General features: G+C 50.3%; 1 protein-coding gene across 1 annotated transcript in view; it reads left to right on the plus strand.

The window, feature by feature from the left end:
• The window catches only part of Mylk (myosin light chain kinase), a 208,183-nt gene that overhangs the window by 162,470 nt on the left and 22,385 nt on the right, over positions 1 to 23,328 (plus strand). The window contains 6 exon segments of the mRNA XM_052740431.1: positions 3,487 to 3,789; positions 13,196 to 13,228; positions 13,339 to 13,432; positions 14,715 to 14,918; positions 20,459 to 20,676; positions 22,733 to 22,856. Of these exon segments, the coding sequence (XP_052596391.1) occupies positions 3,487 to 3,789; positions 13,196 to 13,228; positions 13,339 to 13,432; positions 14,715 to 14,918; positions 20,459 to 20,676; positions 22,733 to 22,856 (976 nt within the window).

Consider the following 23,328-nt stretch of genomic DNA (forward strand, 5'->3'; position numbering starts at 1 on the left):
AATTCCCTGTGAAGACTTTCTTCCCAGCTGATTCTTGGTTGTGTCAGACTGACAGTTAAGACTAACCAGCACACTGTGAACAAAGCCTCAGCCTCCTCGGAGAGTCCCTTTCCAAGAGTGCGCTGCAGCTCAGCCCAGCAGCTGTTGAATGCGGGATCTGTGGATAGCCATCTAGGTGGGCTTAGAGGCTCGCAGACAGACTTGGTGTGGGCAAACACGAAGCGGGCAAGGGTTAGCCGGGCTAGTGGGAAGCCTTGCAGACAAGGTCATCCATTTCCCCAGCAATAGGAACCCTTTACCGAGCACAAAATCTTGCAGCTGGAGCTATGAGAAGCCTTCCCTTGGAAGGGTTTCCCATTCTGGCAGCCCTGTCTCCAGGGAGCCCTGGGAGAATTCTGAGGAAGCGTGGGTCCAGCTGCAGACACCAAGCCAGTCTGTTGTTTGCCATGTACTGCCCTGGCTGAAAGTGCCTGTCTTTAGCAAGGAGGCTCATGGGAGAACCCTGGTCCCACCCACCCAAGGGTTCTCATCGCTGGTCAGTTCAACTCCTGTGGGCTCTGTAGGTTGGAAAGAACAGAGAGTGTCAGACACAGCCCATATCTCTGAGGACATGCATGGAGGAGGGATCCCAAACTTCTGGGACTTCTGAACTCTTTATTAGGCACCAGATTCCTTCACAGTGGCAACTTTTACTTGGAATGCAAGCCTCCCTGCCCACGTTTTGCACCTTATTGTGCTGCCTGCGGGGAAACTCCCATCCCATGTAAGTTAGAGATGCTTGTCTCAGGATAGGTACACATAGCAACTCTTGAGCAATACTGATCTCCCTGAACTGTCTCTCTCTTTTTTCCTTCCTTCCTTCTTTCCTTCCTTTCTTTCTTTCTTTCTTTTTTCAAGACAGAGTTTCTCTGTGTAATTTTGGTGCCTGTCCTGGATCTCGCTCTGTAGACCAGGCTGGCCTCGAACTCACAGAGATCCGCCTGGCTCTGCCTCCCGAGTGCTGGCATTAAAGGCGTACGCCACCACCGCCCTGAGAACTGTCTTTTTCTAAAGCAAAGCAGAGAGGAGGGAATCGGCCAATGGACAGTGCATTCACTTGTATAAACCTCCATGACTAAGTCTGCCAGGAGCTCTGGGGTGGGGACAGTGAGGACCTTTCATCCCCCAGCAGGCTCTTTTACTTCCTTAGCTGGTTTCCAGAGGACTTGAACCACTTGCCTCTAAGAGGATTTAGAATAATAAACATCTTTGCCAACACCAGAAATGTTTCTAAAAAGACCAATATATCCTTCAGAACAAACAGATTTTCTAAGAGAACATCTTAAACAACCAGTGAAAGTGGTTCCATTGCAGGAGGCCTCCAGCATGACTGTGACACTGGGAAGTGGCCCTGCCATGACTTAAACAACCACTGAAACTGTCTCCATTACAGGAGGCCACCAGCCTGCCTGTGACGCGGGCTGCAGTGATGGGGGGTGGCTGTGACATGATCCCAGAGTCCCTCTCAGAGCAGAGCCAGCCTTTGGTTTCTGGGCACAAATGAACTCCAGGCAGTACATATTAAGCTGGACTATGGAAGAGGGAGACTTGGGATTGGGGGGTGGAGCTCAGCTGATAGAGTGCCTGTCTAGCAAGCATGAAACCCTGAGTTCGAGGCCCCAGCACCACATGAACCAGGTGTCCTGGCACATGCCTCTGATCAAAGTACTCTGAAAGCGGAGTCAGGAGGATCCGAAGTTCAGGATCATCCTTGACTAGAGAATGAGTTCAAGGCCACTGTGGGTCATGAGACCCTATTTAAAAAATGAATAAATAAAAAGAGAGAAGAAAAGAATTAAAATGGAGGAGGGGACGACAGGAATGTGTGTACATATGAATGTGTACTTTTATATTTGCATGCGTGTGTGTGTGTGTGTGTGTGTGTGTGTGTGTGTGTGTGTGTGTGTGTGTATAGGCACATACAGATGTTTCTTCACAGGATCATAGGGTCATTTGTCAGAATCCCTTGGGCCTTCCTGTCTGGCTGGGACTGAGAGAGGAGATAGAAGTCAGTTATTTACCTGTCTGTCTTTGTTTACTCAGGATTTGCAGAAATCCTAAGAGGTACATGTTAACACTGTTTTCCCAGTAAGAAAGACAGACAACCTGGCCTTAAATTTACTGGCATTCACATACAAATCCACATAATGTGGTCTTAATTGCTATTTTGTGAGGGAACTCAAGCTTGGTTGATTGAGGATGAAGGGTTTTCTGTAATTTACAGATACGTGTAACTAACCAAACACTGCAGAAACTAACCAGAAAAAAATAGTTTTGTTCAGATAAGCAACTAACAGCATGCAGGGAAACTCAGGGACCTCGTTAAACTGTTGGCTGCCATGATGTGGCCTGAAATGAGCAACATTACTGGTCTAAGCCAAGGTCATCTGAGTGGGAAGGCAGCCGGCCAAAAGGGTCACTTCTCTTTTGTGTCTTCATTTTCTATCCCTTAGTCAGGGACAGTGATGATTTACAGTTGTGGTTCACTTTTGCATACCAGTCCCATGAAAGCTGAAGATGTTGGGTAAGGGTTGATGCCTGATGGTAAAGCATGTGTTTGGCATGTGTGGTATTCTGCAGCACCAAAATCCAAAACAGCAACAAAGAGGTAAGACACAAGTAGGTTTTTGTTGTTGTTGTTGTTGTTGTTTTCATCCACTATAAGATTAGAAATAAGCTCCTTAGTAATAATGATTGGTCAAGTCAACCACCATCTACGAATGCCTCACCGCACTCTGTCCAGATAAAGAAACTGAGGCACAGAGCATCTAATAGTTACAGAATGGGGACAGATCTGTGTTCAAAGCCCGATCTACCTGACTTAACGAAATTCTCTGCTGTGCTATCAAGCCCCTTAATGGAACTGCATTTCCCAAGTTCCAGAGAAAGTGATGTTATAGGTCTCTGGCTTTGAGCCTGAAAGACATATGACCACACACACACACACACACACACACACACACACACACACACACACACACACACAAAACTTTCTCTCAAAACCTATTTTTCATGGGAAATAGTGCACAGCTCCTACACAGCCTCCTAGATCTGTTTACTCTGAAAAAAAAAATATGTTTATGACTTGGACAAAGCACAGGAAACCACGAATTGTGGTCTGAACAATTAGCCAAAGATGGAGTTTCTTTCAAGCAGGAAGGTATATATGGGACTTCCAGTACTGGTAAGTTTGTGCATTGCTAACCCAGGAATGTTGTGAAAAGTTAGAACAAGACATGGGGAACTGAGCTTGAATTCACTAGCCAGTTTCTCCTCGTGGCAGAGCTAATTCAAGAATGTTGTCAGTTTAGGACTGGTTGACTCTGGGGTGGGATGTGTGTTTGAGAGAGAGGCATCCTAGATTTTATTCTCAGCATTGGGGTTGAGGGAAGTTCTTTCTCTGTAGTTCTATAGAACTTGAGTGACATTATACTTCTTCATCTCCAGATAAGCCAGACCCCCCAGCTGGCACACCTTGTGCTTCGGACATACGGAGTTCCTCGCTGACCCTGTCCTGGTATGGCTCTTCATATGATGGCGGCAGTGCCGTACAGTCCTACAATGTTGAAATCTGGGACACTGAGGACAAGATGTGGAAAGAACTAGCCACGTGCCGCAGCACCTCTTTTAATGTCCAAGACCTGCTGCCTGACCGCGAGTATAAATTCCGAGTACGTGCAGTCAACGTCTATGGAACCAGCGAGCCAAGCCAGGAGTCTGAGCTCACAGCTGTGGGAGAGAAACCTGAGGGTAGGCTGCCTTCATTTCTTCATGGGCTTGAAATAACTCTGCATGAATTTGGGCAGATTCCACAGAGGGAGGGAGACTCAGAGAGACTAGACATAGAGGGGTGATTGGCAAGGCCTTTGGTGGTCTTGATTTCTAAGACTGTGTTTCTGACTCACACTTTGAAAGAAGTTCGTAGGGCCTTTCAAAAACTCGTTAGCCAATGCACTGAGGATGTGGTTCAGCAAAATACCTTCCTAGGGTATGATATCTGATATCATACTCAATGAAAACATTGTGCCAGAAATTCTGTTACCCTGCCACCAGAGGGTAATGATGTGTTCAGCAGCAGGCAGGCTGTGAGGCAGACCTCAGGCTCTGTTTCTGTTGCTCTCACAAGTGAGTGTCTGCCCGATGTCAGGATTTAGGATACAGGACAGATACGATAAGGAACTTAAGTTGAAGGAAGAATATACAAGTAACTACAATGAGATAGAATGCATCTCACCAGGGTGATGTAAATACAGAGACAAAAGGACAGCACAGTAAACCTGGAAAATCTTGCCAGGGAGGCTGAAAAACTTCTTGGAGGAGGTGACACGTAAGCTGTGTCTTGGAAAAAGGACTGGGACACTGAGAAGCAGGGGGGATAAGGAAGGGCATTCCACACAAAGGACACAGCCTGAGCAAGGGTAGGAAGTGGCAGAAGCAGGTGGCATTTGAGAAGCTCTAGTGTAGTGGTGAGGGCACATGTTGTAGAGCTAGAACAGAAGAAAGTGAAAAGGATAGTTTAGATAGAATTACAGTGTTCACCAAAGCTTTGCAGACGAGAGACTGAGATGATGTGGCTGGTCTTTTAGAAAGGGAACTTGTGAAGTATAGAGCTTTGCCACTCAAATATGGCTGTCTAGTGGCAGCCTTGTGTATTCCCAACTGAGGTATCCCCGGGCTTCCTGAAGCTTCATTTTGCCATAATTTGCTCCTGAAGGCATTCATATACCCATGAACATTTGAGAAGCCTTAGGATTGATGATGGATTAGAAGGACGAGTCTGGAGTCAGCCAGGTACCAGATGAGCCTCTGTGATCATAGCCTAGTAGAGGAATGGGAAGAGCTGAACTAAATCCCCATAGGATAGAGTGGACCACTCTTGATGATTTGGGGGTGAGGGGGCTAGAGAGAGATAAGAGGATTCTAAGATGACTCCCTAGTCCCTGGCTTGGATAACTAAGCACACATTCAGGAGACAATTAGAGGCTTGTTGTTTTAAGTCATGTGGCTAATGCTAGCCACTGGGCATCTGCCATATGCTAACAGCATCCTCATCACTTTGCATTCCCCATTTCATTCAGTCCTAGTAGCCCAGTAACACAGATATTGCCATTACCCTCCTCCAACAGAGGGGAAGTGGAGACAGACAGGTGGAACTTTGTGCCTAAGGTCACAGAGCTTGTGAATGGTAAGGAGAAGCGTGAACTGTAACTGTCGAGTTCTAGAGCTGTCCAGCCCAGGGCTTGTTCTCCTTTGGTCAGATTGAGGGAAGAGGTTAGTCGGGCTGTCTCCCCACTGGCTTGAGGAACTTGAAGGTTAGATAATGGAGAGCCTTGGAGATGAGGAGGGTTTTCATTTCAGACTAGTTTAGTCGAGGTATCTGAGGGATACCCAAAGGGAGGGGTCATCAGGCCATGGGAGGAAGGATCAAACAAGGGCTGTAGATTCGGAAAGCTTTGCTGTCTAATAGACAACTGAGTAACACCAATAAGGTCACCCAGAGGTTAGAAAAGGTCAACACTAATGCCACAGTGAGAAAGCCTGTGGGACTAGAATAAAGGACTGTGAGAAATCCGGAGTTCCTTGTGGACATGGGGCGGGAACAAGTTGCAAGCGCACTGTGTTAACTTCTTAAAGACAAAGAGACGGGGACTCAGGATCACTGCAGTTGCTGGTGTCTGATTATGATCTTTGAAGTCGAAGCCCATAGAGTTTCCCCAGGGTTGCCCTGGTGAGGGGATGAGTGGAAGTTACGGGCTGTTACGCTGAGATTTACGCAAAGAAAGGGAAAAGAGTGCTGTGGACTTAAGACGGAGAAGGTAGGGGACAGAAGGGACAGTGCTCTTGGAGAGGTGTTCAGGATGTCAAGTAGACAGCATGGTGGGTCTACTACAGTATCAAAGGAGACAGGGAGGGACCCATCCTGGAAGCACCATGTCACCCAGGGTATCCTATGTGTAGCTGTCTTTATGATGACCCCCTGGCTTTCCAAAATTAGGTATAAACCAGCCCTCAAATGAGGGCTCCAGAAGGAAGGAAGGAAACGCCAGTGGAAAGCACACCAACTTCTTGCTGCCAGCCAGCCAGCTGCATGCGGGGCACCTTCACTTCTGAACCCTCGGGTGGACACAGACAGGGGTCCCTGATAGCCACAGTTGCTGAAGGAAGCTGGACTGCTGCCTCTAAACACTCCAACACACACACACACACACACACACACACACACACACACACACACACACACACACACACACATCCTTCTGCACTGGACAATTTGGGGAGCAGGCAGGATAGGTGGGTCAGGGGGTGTTTTTAGGATATTATTTTGGGAGTGACAGGTAAAGAGAAAACATGTTCATTGGCTGGACTGGAAGTTACCCAGGCCCTGATGTAGAAACCCAAAGCAACCAGACTCCCTAATCAATCCAGGGACCCTGATGGAGGTGAGGCATGGCTTTCAGGAGGCCGGAGCTGCAGTGCCCAGGATTATGGGGAGTGCCATGCTGGTGGGCAGTGGCCTTGCCCTTGAACTCCACCTCAGGCAGTCTTATATAGCCTCAGAACCCTCCCACTGTTACAGACAATCAGAAGTGGGGAATCGCCTAAAATCCAAAGGAAGGGTCCGGGCCACCCAAGGGCTTCCAGACAGGAAGCTACTCCCACTCCAGGCCCAGTTGTCTTATCCAAGAGGGTGGAGGAGGGGAAGGATAGTTCACACAAGCTAGGCCTGAGAGTAGAGGACGGGGGTGAGGGGGTGAAGGAGAGGAGGAAAAGGGAGGGGGAGAGGAGGGTGGGGATGCCCCAAGCCAAAGTCCTCTGTGGAGTCCTCAGGTGCTGTGAGTTCTAAGCAAGGCTAGCTCTCTCTACTTAAAGGGGAAATGGCTCTCTGGGAAGTGTGGTGGGGAGTGAGTTTGGAAGCATTCGTGGGCAGATGGGAGAAGTAGAAGTCTTAGGAGGTCATGTCAGTGGAGTAGTGGGCTATGAGGGTCTTACTAAAAGCAATGCCGATTAACCCTCACTCCGCAAAGCACAGCCTGTGTTGACTGACTTACCATTCTACCATGGCTCTTGTCCTGGCAACTTCCATCTTCGGCTTTGTCTTGGACCTTGGTTCCTTCTATTTTCAACCCATCCCTCACTCCATTTACCCACAGACATCCTGTATCCCTACAGTGTTGCCAGGGCTGCCCCGGGCACTGGGGATACCATGGGAGGCTGAAGAGGAGGGCTTCCCACCAGCTCCAGTGGCTTCCCTATGACAGAGGCATCTTTCAGATCCCTGACCTGACAGCATCCTACCTAGTTTCACCAGACCTAAGCAACACAGAGCCCCCCGCCCCAACCTTGCTGCTCCATTCCAGCTAAGTCTTAGGTCCCGCTCCCCCCGATCCCGCTCTGACTTTGAAGTCCTCTCCATCCTTGCCCCTACTCCTAATTTGTTCTAGGGAACAGAGTTATTAGCAAACCAGCTGTGGCTGAGGCACCTTGCCAGTCAGCTCCTTGCACCCAAGGGCAGTTGGAACTACACAGCTAGGCTGCGGCTCTGCAGGGCTCCCAGAGGCGGTGTCCAGAGCCAGGTTGCCCTCTAGTGTTTACTGAACACACTGCAGTCCTCTGTACAGAAAGGGACAGAGTTCTGTCATGGAGACTTGATGGGATCTGCTTTGTGAGGGGCCCCAGAGCTTTGCTGGTCTTCTCCTAATGCCATCACAGGGTAATAACGCTCATCTGTTTACAGAAGTATCTCAGAACCCTCTTCCAAACAGCCCTTCCACTGAGCTCTTGGGTCTCTGGCTCATTCTAAACAGGTTTTTAAAAATTGTGTGTATGGGTATTTTTGCCTCTGTGTATGTCTGCACCATGTGTATGCCTGGTGTCTGAGGAGGTCAGAAGAGGGCATCAGATCCCCTGGAACTGGAGTTACAGGCAGTTGTTAGCCACCATGTGGGTGCTGGGAATCAATCCTGGGTCCCTGTGCGGTCTCTCCAGCCCACTACATGGATGCTTAAAAAAAGATTTGAAGTTGAAGTCCTTTCTTTTGTAATTTTATCTCCTTCCTTCATGGAAAGAGGGAAAACAAAGTCTCATCTCCTTTGAGATAGCTACCACTGTTTACAGTCCAGGAGCTCAGCTCACTGAACCATGGTTTCCCTCAACTCTTCTCTCCTCTCCACTCAGCTCATCTTGCCACACAACTAGAAAGGAGGCAGGATGAGAAGGCAGACAGACTCCAGCATCCCGGGATCCTAAGGAGGACTCTCAGAGGAAGGCTAACCTGAGCAATACAGAGGGCAACTTGAATCTCCGGGAAGAGGGCTTGGTCCCCATTGATCCCCAACTGCAGTAGACAAGTTGTGAGGTGTGAGGGCAGGCGTGGTACTCACGCAGGCAGGCAGGCCAGGAAGCCACCCCTGTGATTGGAGGCAGGGTAATGGTAAGAGGCCAGGTCCAGAGCCAAATCCCTCTCCAAGGCTGACTGAGAAAAGCCTGTGCTAGGTGGCTGGGAAGGCTTCTGAGTAGCTCATGGCACAAGTCACTCTGTCACAAGCAGAACACAAACCACTTCTGTAGACTCCAGGCCAAGAAAGCCTGCTTTGGCTTCCCAGCACTCTGCTGCTTAGAACGCTCTGCTTTCACACCAGCACGATATAGCAGGAGACAAAGAAATGAAGGGTAATCATCAAATTAAAGTAGAATCACTCCTTCAGACCAGACAGCACAGGTCAGGACAAGGGACTTCCCAGTAAGAAATGCTGTTTCCTTGACTGTAAGACCAGGGCGGGTGGTTAGCGTCTACCAGATCGTCACGGGCCACGCGACTTGAACCCCATGTGAAATAGCATCAATGAACTAGCCCGAGCATCTGCTGACCCTCTTGTTCTAGTGCATCCTGGCATGGCTTCCATATGCCTCCGGTCCTCCTGTGTGAGGCATAACATGAATGCCCACTCCCCCCACTTACAGCCTTCCTAAGTGGTAAACTACCCCCGCATGAGTTCCTTTTACAGCCACGTTTCCGCCTTTTCTGACTGTCGTACCACAGCGGTTCTTCCTCCTAGCAACTCTCCACACTTGTCCAGCCCCATCATGGCTTCCCAGCTGCCCACAGATAGTCCTGGGAACAGATGCCCAAAGCTCTACCAGGGGCCGCCGACACATCCACCTGTTGTCCCCGCTAGGGCGTTCTGCGGGCCAGAGCCGCCGCGGTTGGGAGAAGTGCTCCTGAAGTGGCCTTCACAGCATTCCTTAGAGCGACACCATTCCAGGGGCAGAATGAGGCAGTCCTCCCTGAGCACTCAACCTTGAAGGAGCACTGCTCCTGGGTCATCCCCGTCGTTGCTGAGCTGCATAGTGCCAGTCAGTGCCAGCCACTCGGTGCCAGCCGTATGGGTTCCAGAGAGCGATCCGTGAGCCCCCCCTCCACCCCCAACACTGTCCTCATCGGCCTTGCCCACTCTGCTTCCCCAGGGCCGTCCTCTGTGTTGTTCTTCCCAGGCCCCTTGTGTTTAGGTTTCTAAAACTAAACTTCGTCAGCAGCATTTTAAGAACTCTAAACAGACCGCAGCTTCTGGTTTTATGCTCCTAAGCTCTCGGAACTCTTTTTTGGCAAGAGGTGCTTACCTTATGTGGGCCGGGGTTCGTCTCCCTCCAGTTGTCTGTTTAGGTCCCCGTGCGTTCTGCCCTCGGTCCGAAGGATGCACTTGCCACCCACAAGTCCAGCTGCACCTGCTCCCCGGCTCTCACCTCCACCACAGACGAGGAGCTTGGGAGCACTGCTGAGCTCGGCATGCTGGTGCACAGCCCTCACCCCGCTACCCCCCCCGCCCCCCCACAGCTGCCCCCACAGCTGCCCCCCACAGCTGCCTCCCACAGCTGCCCCCCCATAACTGCCCCCACAGCTGTGTCCCCACAGCTGCCTCCCCCTCAGCTGCCCCCACAGCTGCCCCCCACAGCTGCCCCCTCATCTACCCCCCACAGCTGCCTCCCTCAGCTGCCCCCCCATAACTGCCCTCACAGCTGCGCCCCCACAGCTGCCCCCCCACAGCTGCCCTCACAGCTGCGCCCCCACAGCTGCCCTCCCTCAGCTGCCCTCCCTCAGCTGCCTCCACAGATGCCCTCCTTCAACTGCCCCCCACAGCTGCCTCCCCCTCAGCTGCCCCTCACATCTGCCCTCCTTCAACTTCCCCCCACAGCTGCCCCCCCACAGCTGCCCCCATAACTGCCCCCACAGCTGCCCCCCCTCAGCTGCCCCCCATAACTGCCCCCATAGCTGCCCCCCACAGCTGCCTCCTCAGCTGCCCCCACAGCTGCCCCCCTCAGCTGCCCCCATAACTGCCCCCACAGCTGTGCCCCCACAGCTGCCCTCCTTCAACTGCCCCCCACAGCTGCCCCCTCAGCTGCCCCCACAGCTGCCCCCCTCAGCTGCCCCCCCATAACTGCCCTCACAGCTGCGCCCCCACAGCTGCTCTCCCTCAGCTGCCTCCACAGATGCCCCCCACAGCTGCCTCCCCCTCAGCTGCCCCCATAACTGCCCCCATAGCTGCCCCCCACAGCTGCCCCCATAACTGCCTCCTCAGCTGCCCCCATAACTGCCCCCACAGCTGCCCCCCCACAGCTGCCCCCCTCAGCTGCCCCCATAACTGCCTCCTCAGCTGCCCCCATAACTGCCCCCACAGCTGCCCTCCCTCAGCTTCTCCCCCTCATCTGCCCCCCACAGCTGCCCCCCTCAGCTGCCCCCCCATAACTGCCCCCACAGCTGCGCCCCCACAGCTGCCCTCCCTCAGCTGCCCCCACAGCTGCCCCCTCTCAGCTGCCCCCCCACAGCTGCCCCCTCTCAGCTGCCCCCCCACAGCTGCCCCCCCACAGCTGCTCCCCCTCAGCTGCCCCCCCCAGCCTTGCTCTGGTGGTGGCTTCAGGAAGTCAGCCTTTCCTCCCAAGTCTTACTTCCACACTCTAACACACTTGTACACTCTCACACACACGCCTAACTTACACTTATGCACTGACACTATTCCACCATCCATACACACATTTGCCCGTGCCACACTACCCCTCACACACACATACCAATGCACTCGGGCAAATGCACACGCTCATGCTGCCCCTCACAGGTGTATTTCACACTTATACACCAACACTGTCCCACACACATACATGTTCACTCGCATGTGTGTTCACTCTTATATATATTACTGTACTAGGCACACTCACATACCTCCACACTGTGCCACATGCGTGTAACTACACTTCTACACTAACTTACATACATACAGCCAGACACTTCCACATCAGCCTACACTTACGTAGTCATATGCTTCCATGCTGTCCTTCACACACTTCTATGCCATCCCACATAGAAGTCACACTCCTCCACACTATCACACACACACATACAGTTACACACTCCTAGGCTATCCTATACATATACATTCACACAAGTCTATGCTATCCCATACATATATGCTCATACATCTCCACACTTACACCTACATGCTGCCTCACACACATACACTCACACCATTCCATAATACTCCCACACACATTATCATACACTTCAAAACTATTCTATACACATATACTCTCCCACACTTGTCCACTATCCCATGCACACATACACTCTCAACAGACTATCATGTTCACACACTTACAAATAACCCACACACAGATATTGATGTCACACATTTCCTCACTATCTCATGCATGCATATTCACACATACTCTCACACATCCATACTAGCCTCTTACCCATACTCACATACTTCTACACTATTGCACATGCACACTCCCATACTGTCCCATATATACATACTCACACACCCACATCCTTCTGACACAGTCACACTCATACTCACACACTTCCATGCTATCCCCTGTACACTGCCCCCCAACATGCACTCATACTCTCATGTATTTTCACACTACCATCATTGTACTCACATATTTACACACTATCTCATGGATACATGCTCACACTTACTGTCATATACATACTCTCTCATATTTCCACACTATCCTCCACACTCACACATACTCCCTAATACACTCGCACACACTCACATATTTCCATTTCAGTGACCTTTGTCATCACTTTGCCATGTCCTTGCTCACTCTGTTCCCTCAGGACACCTCCCTTCATCCATCCATCCGTCATGGTCCCCACGATGGCTGAGGGAGAACAAAGCATTATACAACACGGCATATCGTGCTAGTCGGGCCACTGAAAGTCACCTGTACAGCTCCTTCCTTTTACAGACAAGGAGACCGAGGTCCAGAAAGGGAAAGACACTTAGCTGAGATCAGGATGTTCTATGTATGTCAGAGCCAAAGACACCCTGGGGCTCTGAAGTAGACAAGGTCTGGGGTCACCTACCCTGTCTCTTCCCCTGGCCCTCGCTCCTGGCATGTGCATGGGAGCAGCTGGTGTGGGCCACTCATGGACACTTGCTAGCTTCATGTGTGTGCCATCCATCACCCTCCCTGTATCCCATCTGCTCCTGGGAGGCCACTCAAGGGCTTCTTCTTAGAGCAGTTGCAGGCTTTATCACTGTCCTCATGTCCCCTTCCTCACTGTGCATTCCTGCCACAAGGGTATATGCATCGTTACATGACATGTGCAATCGATTCTTACTTCAGGTTTCTGTGGTTTTTGCCTACACAAATAAATGATAAGCTTCAGGAAGGGAGGGGAGACTATGCCTTGTGTGTGTGTTATGTTATGTGCCCACATGACTGGCAAGATGCTTGCTATACTGCTAGAATTCAATAACAAATGTTCGACAAATGTATAAACAGATTTAACAATGAAAGTAATTATAGGTTGCTCGCTTTCAAGCCATGAAAAAAATGGGACCATCGCAGTTGTATGTAGGCTCTGAAATACCAAAAGGACTAGAAGGAATGTGGAAGGGGAGATGCCTGGGGGTCCCTGGGTGAGAGGAGGGGATGATGGTTAGCCATGGTGGAGGAGTGAGGCTGGGAGGGGGAGGCCATAGCTCGCCAGTCTGCATCTGGCTCTTCTTACAGTAGGGACTGGCCCACTTCAGGAGATGCTCATGTGATCTGGGTGTGCTGGCACCTGGAGAAGCCACAGCATGCCTTGCTCTAGGTGGCCTTCAGTACTGATCGCCATGTCCTTTCTGTCCCCCCTTGTCTCCTCCAGAGCCAAAGGATGAAGTGGAAGTGTCAGATGATGGTGAGTGAGGCCAGCTGCCTTCGGGCCAGGCTCTCGGGAGGGAGGGGCTGAGAAGGGGGACCCCGATGGCAACCCGATGGCTCACGCTCACCCTGACCTGTGCCCTGCAGACGAAAAGGAACCTGAGGTCGATTATCGAACAGTGACAGTTAACACTGAACAGAAAGTATCTGATGTGTATGACATTGAAGAGCGACTGGGATCGTAAGTGGAGTTCAAAATGGCCCCTGGGGCCCCAGGGCGAGGGTGGTGCAGGACCCACAGCTCACCCCAGAGGCCCCTTCCTGTGCTGTCCTAAACTCAGCTTCCTCCCAAGCCGAGAGCCTACAGACTGGGAGGGAATGACCCACAAGCACACCCCTCACCAGGGGCCTTCTTTGGAGCCCCTCCTGAGGTTCTGTACAGGCTCAGCTCTGTAGGAGCCGTAAGCCAGGCTTTCTGTGCCTCTGCTCCCAGAACAGCACTCAAGCAGAGGGACCAGATCTGAATGCGTTCTCTTTAGCCTCCCTTGCATTGGGTCTGAAGTAGCCCGGCCTGGCGAGCACCTTCTCTGCGGCAGTGCCAGCTTTGGGGTTGCACGAGCATGCCCAGGGAGCCTCACAGTTCCTAGATGAACTTGCCCTGTACTGCCATGGACTGGTCCTCCGTTCCTAGGACATAAAGGACGCCAGTGCCCAGACACCAACAAGCTGTGCATCTCTCCCCAACTCTCTGTCTCTGGGGAAGCAGAAGAAAGTGAATGGTGGGGGGCAGTGGGGGGCATGTAGCGGAGTTGGTAGAGTGTTTGCCTAATGGGCACAAGGAACTGGATTCCACCGCCAGCACCACATAAACCAGATGTGATGGTGCACATCCCAGCGCTCAGGAAGTGAAGACGGGAGGATCAGAAGTTCCAAGTCAAGGTCGTCATTAGGGACATAGTGAGTTTGAGGATACTCTGGGCTATATGTTTTTAAGGAAAAAAAAAAGACAATATGGCTCAGCTTTTATTTCTGATGGTTTAGGGGAACCAAGGGCACAATGTAGGCCTCTTATCAGCTCTGCGGAGGAAGTCATCCTGTTGGAATAAGAAGAGCTCCCTGCTCCCAGTGGGGGAAGCCACTCCATCCTCCACTGCCAGAGCATCTGTGCTGGAGTGGAATGGAAGAAGAACAGCCATTCAGTAGTTCTGTATTTGGAAAGGAGGACCTCAGCCCGTCTCCAGGGGTCCCTCCCAGGGAAGGGAAGAAGTCTACCCTTAAGGTTAAGTAGGATGTTCTTCATTGGTCAAGAGTATTTTAGCTCTGTGAGCCACACACCTGGGTCACGACTACTCAGCTATATAGCCGTGGACAATACGTAAGTGAGCAGGTGTGTGGTTGTGTTCCAGTAAGCCTCTACCATAAAAAGAGTCAGGCCAGATCTGCCTCATGGGCTGTAGTTTGCCACCCCCAGCTTTGTAGAGAACTCAGCTCAGCCTGGCTTTTCTCTTTTCTTTCACTGACAGTGGGAAGTTTGGACAAGTCTTCCGACTTGTGGAAAAGAAAACTAGAAAAATCTGGGCAGGGAAGTTTTTCAAGGCCTATTCTGCCAAGGAGAAAGAGAACATCCGCCAGGAGATCAGCATCATGAACTGCCTCCACCACCCCAAGCTGGTCCAGTGTGTGGATGCCTTCGAAGAAAAGGCCAACATCGTCATGGTCCTGGAGATGTGAGTGGCACTGTAGCCCCTCCCCCTCCCCCGAACCTGCTGTCCCCACCCAGCCACCTCCACCGCACAACACGGTATGATGGGCAAGATACTCACCAGCACCGTGACCAGGGCTGACCAGTGGGAACCAGAACTGGCCCTGACTCACTGAGCGGCAGCCTGCCAACAGCCTGGGGACCACTCTAACCTTTTCCTCTTTGTCTCCTTGTGATAGAGCTCAGCTATCACCGGTTCCTTGCTTCTGCGGGGGCATTCTCACCCGAAGGTAGTGTCAGGTAGGAAAGGAAGCAACAGGGGAGCTTCCTGCCTTCCTTGCAAAAGAGAAGGGACCCCAGACTTGGGAGCTCAGAATTCTGGAGTGGAGCCCTCTCTCCAGCCCTTCGCTGCTTCTTACTGACACCCATCCCTCCCTTGTTGAACTAGTTTGATGTCTCACTCGCCAGAGCAGCGCTTTCTCTGCTGGGTTATACAGAGTCTGGGGGGTGGATCAGATGACCTGCAGGCAAGGCTTTCCCAGAATCCATTGTCTGTCTCCTCTCTACCCCAGACGTCTGCCTCCCTCATATGCATACACACACATCATTAAGCCAGGTGCCCTTCACAGGCACCTGCATTTTTCATGGGTTTCCTTTGCTGAACTGTATTTCTTTTTAATTAAAATCACATTAAAAATTTAAGGGAATACACAACGGAGTCTTATTCCCATCTGTTCACTCACCTTCCCTGTTTCTACACCACCGGAGGTAAACAGTTTTATTGGGTTTTGTTGTATTCTTCCAAAGTTCTTTATGAAAATCTAGCATGTGCATTTTTACCGTCCTGCCTTTTATCACAATGTGTGGCTTGAACTCACTGTCCTGCACCGTGTGGTTTTCAGTAAACCACTACCATAGCAAGCCCTGCGTCCTCCCAGCTCTGAGGGACCTCACAGTACACACACGCCACATCACAGTGCATGCGTTTGAGCCAAGTGCCTTTGCTAAGAGGTCAGGAGGTTCCCTGACTTCTTTTGCTTTTGCAGACATTGCTTGCAGCCTCGCACACATGTGTTTTCCCTGACACCTGTGCGTACCCATAGCTTGCATCCCAGAAGTGAAGCTGTGCAGGTGAAAGGGCGTGATCACTCGAGGGTTTTCAAGGTATCCTAGAATTGCACTGAGCACCCTGAACTTTGGGATCAGATCTTTGGGAAGATGAGCTGTCCACTCTGGCAGGCATTCTTCCCTGGGAAGGACCGGGCCTGGGAATGGGATGAGCCTCTTTTCTCCCCCCACCACAGTGACATTCGGCATGCTCCTCTCAAAAAGGACAGGAAAAAAAAAAAAGTTAAAAGTGCAGACCTGCGTCAGATAACCCTCACTCAGATCCTAGCGCACCTCTCATGATTTGACCTTGGATAAGTTACTTAGCTCTGCCCGTCCTTGGTGTTATTATTTGTAGAACCTGTTGCTCCCTCATGAATGCTGTGGGATTAGTTGAGTAGTGCTTGTGAATGAGGTTCAGCACTTGGCCATAGGCAGCTATTAGAAGAAAGATAAGTAGGCCTTTTCAGTATTCTGGTCTGTATTCCACTTAAAAGTAACCTGAGAGCATTTTAACATTCAAGCAGATGCTGTGGAACATCTAATACTCCTTTCTAATACTCAGGAAGCCTGCCTTCAAGCTCTGTTACTATTGAAATGTGATTTTTTTTTAATTGTTGGTACTACCAGCCAAAAGGTATTTAGATTAAATAATCTCAAGGCTCCCCATTTGGCTTTGAAATTCTGCTTTCTGTGGAATCATAAAAGACTCAGAGAACATTTTCATTGGTATCTTATGGTCGACTTTACCACCACCCCTTTTAGGAATATTGAGTCCCCATCTGTGACCCTGTCACAGCTTCCAGTCTCTTTGTGGGCTGAGATGTCACATTTGTTCTAGAACGGCCTGCTTAGTCCAGGCAGTGTGGGTATGTGAAGACGTGGAGAAATGCTTTATCTTTAGAAGTTAAACCTTGAGCAAGTTCGTGAGGGGGGCAGGAGGCAGGCAAGCCTGGGTAAGGCCAAGCAGCGGCACCAGTGGGCAGAATACCATACTTAGCTTGGAATTGGGACTTGGCAAGCTGGGTGGAAAAAGCAGAGAAATGTAAGGAGGTTTCAGCTGGTCTGGCTTTCATCCCCACACCCCACTCCTCCCCCACGGACAGAGCGAGTCTCACAGGCACAGATGCCAGATTAGCCTCTATTGAGGGTTAGGGGCTCGCCCTTTGATAGGAACTCAACCAGGGCTCATCCTCCACCTGTTCACCCCTCTAACCTAGTCCTACTCACGGCCACACACAGGGGAGAGGTTGACAGCCTGCAGGGGATTTTATGTTCTTGTTTGATGGAGAAACGGAGAGAAATTAAATATATTCCAGAGTCCCTGCCTCAGATACGTGGGAAATAAGGAAGAGCAGGTCTACAGCCTATCTGACTTTGTTTCTGGACAAGCCCCAGTTGTAGAGCACTAAGGGTCCCCCTGGCTGCTGGCCTGGGCCCTGGGCTTACCTTGTCGGAAGTCCTTGGGACTGGCCAGGTGGTGGTGGGACTCAGTCCTGAAGAGGACATGAAGTTTCAGCTGGGTCCCTGGGGGCTGATGTCACCTTTGTTCCGCTGTTAGTAAAGTTTATAAAAGAACATCCAGCTGGCTGCCAAGAGACAGGGAGTAGAGACTGGGTATCAAGTCCCTGGATAGCATTGTCCTCTCTGGCTGCCAGGGAAGGCTTGCCCGGCCCGAGAGCTCTGGAGATAAGTTTGGTCCCTTGGGATGGGTAGTGTTGGTGATAGTAAGTATCCATTCATTTATTCACTCACTATCAGTTTATTAAGAACACATTTCATCTGGCCCCATCCTGGCCCATGTCTGTGGGTAGCAGCCTTTAGCAAACCAATATCTTCTCCTAGTCTTGACCATTTTGAAGAGAAACCTACAGAACTATGAAACTTGATGTTTAACTCCTTCCATACCGGGAAGTGACTGAAGAAATGATTTTAAAATATATTAGAGCCGGGCAGCGGTGGCGCACGCCTTTAATCCCAGCACCCAGGAGGCAGAGCCAGGCAGATTTCTGTGAGTTCGAGGCCAGCCTGGTCTACAGAGCGAGATTCAGGACAGGCACCAAAACTACACAGAGAAACCCCGTCTTGAAAAACATATATATATATATATATATATATATATATATATATATATATTGGTAGATATAATTGAATAGGCTTGAGCCTATGTGAACTAATACTGAGTAAGTCACCTACCTCTAGAAATGCAGCCGTATGAGCTTCATGACTCAGACATCTATGCTTACTGCTCCGAAGTCCCCAGGGATGTTGAACTAATGGCTGCTTTCTCAGAACAGTTTAAACTTAGAGGCAGACATCTGGGGGCACCTTGTCTATGCTAGATGCTAGATGCTGGCAGCTGCAGATGAGAGCCTGGAGATGAGCCAGGCTTCATGCAGCTGTGATGACCAGCAAGTGAGACAGACCGGCTTGATAGAAAAATTTTGCACAGACAAGGCATGGAGACCCTCAGAAGGGAGGGTCATTTGTGTAGGAACAGGGAAGGGTTTCTCCAGGAGCTGAGTTTCAGCTCCTCACAGGAGCCATAGCAGAGCAAACCGGGATGTCCAGCACATGTCTGGTGAACTGGGGACTTCTAAACTATGGAGCCTCAGATTCATCACAAGACTTTACAAAGTCAAATCCCTGAGGGAGGCTGTTGTGAGTCTGTAATTTCCCTTTTTTATATATGATTTTTAAATGATGCATTAATTTTATTTCATGTGCATTGGTGTTTTGCCTGCATCTGTGTGTGAGGGTGTTGGATCCCCTGGAACTGGAGTTACTGAAAGTTGTGAGCTGTCCCGTAGGTGCTGGGAATTGAACCCAGGTCCTCTGGAAGAGAAGCCAGTGCTCTTAACCCCTAAGCCATCCCTCCAGCCCCAAGAATCTATATTTTCAACATAAACCCAAATGATTTTTTTTTAATGAAAAAAGATATTTAACATGTTGGTACCCTTCTGGGTACTTTGCCTATGGTGTTAACTCAGTCTGTTTTGGAGCAAACCTGTGAGGCGGTGATGTCTTTCTCTATATCTTACAGATAAAGAAATTGAGACTGTGGCCTAACAATAGAGTTTGTCTTAGAGCAGTGATTCTCAACCTTCCTAACGCTGTGACCCTTTAATACAGTTCCTCATGTTGTGGTGACCCCAACCATAAAATTATTTCGTTGCTACTTTATAACTGTAATTCTGCTACTGTTGTGAATCATAATGTAAATATCTGGTACTCAGGATATCTGATATGTGACCCCTATCAAAGGTCGTTTGACCCCCAAAGGGGTTGCCCCCCACAGGTTCAAAAACACTATCTTAGAGCCTTCCTGGAAATCAGTAGAAATGAAGGCTTCAGGACAAGAGGCGCCACCTGCTGGCTATGAAGGGTCTTTCTCCTCTGGGTAGTTCTAAAGCGTCTCCTCTAGCTCCTTCTAGTGGCTGGGAATACTCACTGACCTTTACCCGACTCAGCTCTTCCAGATCATATGATGAAGGAGGTATAAGGCTTTGCCGTCTGCTGTCTGTCTGTCCTGCAAGGGTCAGTGACAAGGAACTACCTGGCCCAGAGTTAGCTTGTAAAACTCCGAGATTGGATCCACACCTGTCACTGTGCATTCACGATGACTCCTTTTAGGAGAAGTACCACCTCTTGTACTTACAGTAGCAGAAGTGGACCAACAGGCCACTGTTGAAAACTGAGTTTCCTGATAGCTGGATGTTACCATAGGTAGCTATAGGTTACCAAGGGTAGGCTTTAAACTCTCGGAGCAGTGAGCAGGGAAAGTGGGCTTCAAGGTCTGCGATGGGGGTTCAGAGAAGACTGTACACCTCGACATCAGGGCCACCTGAAGTTAGCAGTGGATGCCCAGATGTGGGTTCTGGAAGTGGAGTGGATTACACATGCCCGGGACACAAAGTCTACCAGGTAGAAGCAACAAGTTAGCTGCAGTGGGAGGGAGCAAACTCTCAGATCTTTTACAGCTACTCCTGGAATAGGCTACATCCAACTAATTCCAGAAAATTTGCTGAGGATTCTCATTATCAAAGATCGTTTTCTGTTCCTGGCTATGCACATGCATTCTTATATTCTGTAAAAAAGTGAATATTTGAAATGTTAGTTCCCTGTACCTAGAAGGCATCGCTGGGGTCTATGGGAGAAAAAGACTGCTAGGGATCACCCTTCTAAATAAGGGAATCTTGTCCTTATTTCTCGGTTCATGCCTGGCCTGAGGGCTTCCCAGATTTCCGGTGCTTCCCTGAGCCCTCCAGTAGCCTAGCCTATCAGGTATATGTGTGGAAGACTGAACGGGGCTTGGAAAGCTGCAGAAACTTGGCATGTACACAAGCGTGTGCACACACAGGCACCCTAGTCTACCTTGGCAAGATACCCTGCCATTCTGGCCCCCAGAGTCCTATGACGTAACCGCAGCGTCTCTCCCGCCTCCTCCTGTCCCCACAGCGTATCCGGGGGTGAGCTGTTTGAGCGCATCATCGACGAGGACTTCGAGCTGACGGAGCGTGAGTGCATCAAGTACATGAGGCAGATTTCGGAAGGGGTGGAGTACATCCACAAGCAGGGCATTGTGCATCTGGACCTCAAGCCCGAGAACATCATGTGTGTCAACAAGACAGGCACCAGGATCAAGCTCATTGACTTCGGGCTGGCACGAAGACTAGGTAAGGCCATCTTATCTGTCACGGTGGCGGTGGCTGTGTGTGTTCTACACACTGCATGTTGGAAATGTACAGCTTTGGAGCCAAAGTCAGAGACCAGGAAGACTTCTCAGGTTCAAACCCAGCCCCTACCACTTGCTGCTCTATCACCCTCAGCCTGAAATTCCTTTTCCGTAAGGTAAACAGGACCTGCCCCATAGAGTTGCCAGGCTGCTGATGCACAAGAGCCATAGTCCTTACGCAGTAAGCACATTGGCGGTGACTATGTATTTGATGATGGTGATAATGCTGCTGCTGCTGCTGGTGATGGGGATGGTGGTGGGGATGATGATGATGATGACGACAATAACTCATTTGGCTTCTCACATTTGCATTATGTTACAGTTTACAGAGTACTGTCACATTAAAAGAGACTGTATTAGCCTCATTCATTCTTACCTGGGGGAAGGACATATTTGAAGAGATCAAGGTTCTCCAAAGCTTTGCCCAGCAGGTTCCAGTGAAGTGCTGAGGCTGGCATAGGAACCCTGGACCCAGCTGAGCATGCCCTGGGGCCCCTCTGCTATCAGTGCCTTGCTGTTTCACCCCAACTTCTGACGTCTTCGAGAGGAAGAAGGTGTGGGGGAGTGGTCAGAACCTCTTTCCAGGCACTGAAGTCTTTATGGTCAGCAACTGTGCCTCCTGTACCCTGCCCCCCATATCTACTCTGCCTCTGTGGCTCTCGGATGTCTGTCATTGAGCAGCATTCTTCTCCCCTCCTGGACACTTCTGTTAATACAGAGCCACAGGGCTGGAGTGAGCTGGTCTTTATTTCATCACCCCGTGAGAAGGGGAAAATAGTTAAGCAAGATAATGCCACCTGGTAAACCTCCCAGGACTTCCAGGGTTATGTTGGTCATCCAGAGCACAGTGAGACCAGAGCTCTCTCTGGTACTGAGCAGACCTGCCTGTCCTACTCTCCTCTGCCACCGGGATGGGTAGGATGATGGCCAGCGCATAGGACATTCCTTTGGACAGTAACCACCAATAAATGGAACAAGTAGGGAAGCACTGGCCTCAGGAGCTGGCAGGGACAGAGCCCAAGGAACACAGTGTTCCAGTTCCTTGGTAGCGGTACACCGTGAGACCCGTGGTATCTGAGGACCAAAGAACAGGGAAGCAGTTACAATGCAGCAGGGGGAGTTAGGTGTGAGCTGGAGTGGAAAATTCAGGCTGTGAAAGCTGGTAAGGCCTTTGGAATATTGGACATGGGTCCTGATGCGTTGAACCAGACCAGATGTGGCTCCCAAGCCAAAGCTCTACCACTGCTGACATCTCCAATCCGGAGATGGATTCTGGTCCTCCCCATAGGCATCTCTGATCCTTTATGGCCAAGATATACCACTTTGGAGGTTAGGCCTCTCCAACTATTGTCCAAGCAGCTGGAGAGAGGAGACACAAGAGGTTTAGAATAAACAGGAGAGGCAGTGGATGGGGAGTGTGGGGAACCTGGACCAGCAATCAGACCACCTGAGTCCAAGTCCTGACCATCTCTAATGAGCTGGATGGGGGAATCACTTCACTTCCCTGCACCTTTTGTCCTAAGTGACATGGGAATCGTCCCTATGTCTAAACATTAATGAGAATGTTAAGCTTTTTAAGGACAAAAGAATTATCCGATGTAAAGAGAAATCCTTTTGAAGCTGGTAACAAAGTACATCAGACAGAGTGAATGTTAGCATCACAGTCTATTGGAGATTATTGAACATAAGTCACAATCTCTACCTCAGGGGACAGACTAGCTTGCTAGAGACACAGGCTTATGAAAGGACCACTCAGGGACAGGTACTCTAATGTCCTCTTTTTACCATCCCAAACAACTCAGGACATTTAAGGTGAGCATATAGCTTGTTGGTTTTCCTGGTGGATGGGTGTGTTGACAGGAGGCCAGCTGCCTGTGTGTGGAGCACCCCTGAAGGTGAAGCCCTTGTCTGTGCCCATGACACAGACGAGGGCAGGGCCTACCCCAGGCTAACTCTGTGACATGCTGTCAATTGACCCCTCTCCGTTCTGGTTTCAGAGAATGCTGGGTCTCTGAAGGTCCTCTTTGGGACCCCAGAGTTTGTGGCTCCTGAAGTGATCAACTATGAGCCCATCGGCTATGCCACAGACATGTGGAGCATCGGGGTCATCTGCTACATTCTGTGAGTCCCACAATTCTTGGTGGGGAGGGGAGACACTCCCACAAGAGGGCCCCCAAATTGCCATGTTACAGGGAGGGAGAGACAAGGGTGGATCATTATGGGGACCACCCCCTCCAAGCAGAAGGGTGATAGGTTTCCATTCTTATCTCTGCCAGCCCACCCTGTTTCTGGGCTCCCAGTGAGTCCGTGGCCTGCATCACCCTTCTGTAGCCACATAGAATGCCACACATAAAGATCTCCATGCTGGGTATCTCACTGTCCCTAGCGCTGGCAGCCTGGGGGCTTTGGTCAGGCTTATGAGGTAACAGGAAGCCCAGGTGGGCATCTTCACTATCTTCCAAGGACAGAACCCCATCCTCCCAGGATGGACACCACAGTCCTGGCTCATCTCACTCAGTATAGGTACTGATTAATAAGCGTTCTTAATGGAAAGGCTTATATGGGAACAAGAGACAACAGATCAATGCAGTTA

Source organism: Peromyscus californicus, unplaced genomic scaffold, assembly GCF_007827085.1.
Source record: "Peromyscus californicus insignis strain IS unplaced genomic scaffold, ASM782708v3 Scaffold_16__1_contigs__length_79575227, whole genome shotgun sequence".
In the NCBI taxonomy this organism is placed as follows: domain Eukaryota; kingdom Metazoa; phylum Chordata; class Mammalia; order Rodentia; family Cricetidae; genus Peromyscus; species Peromyscus californicus.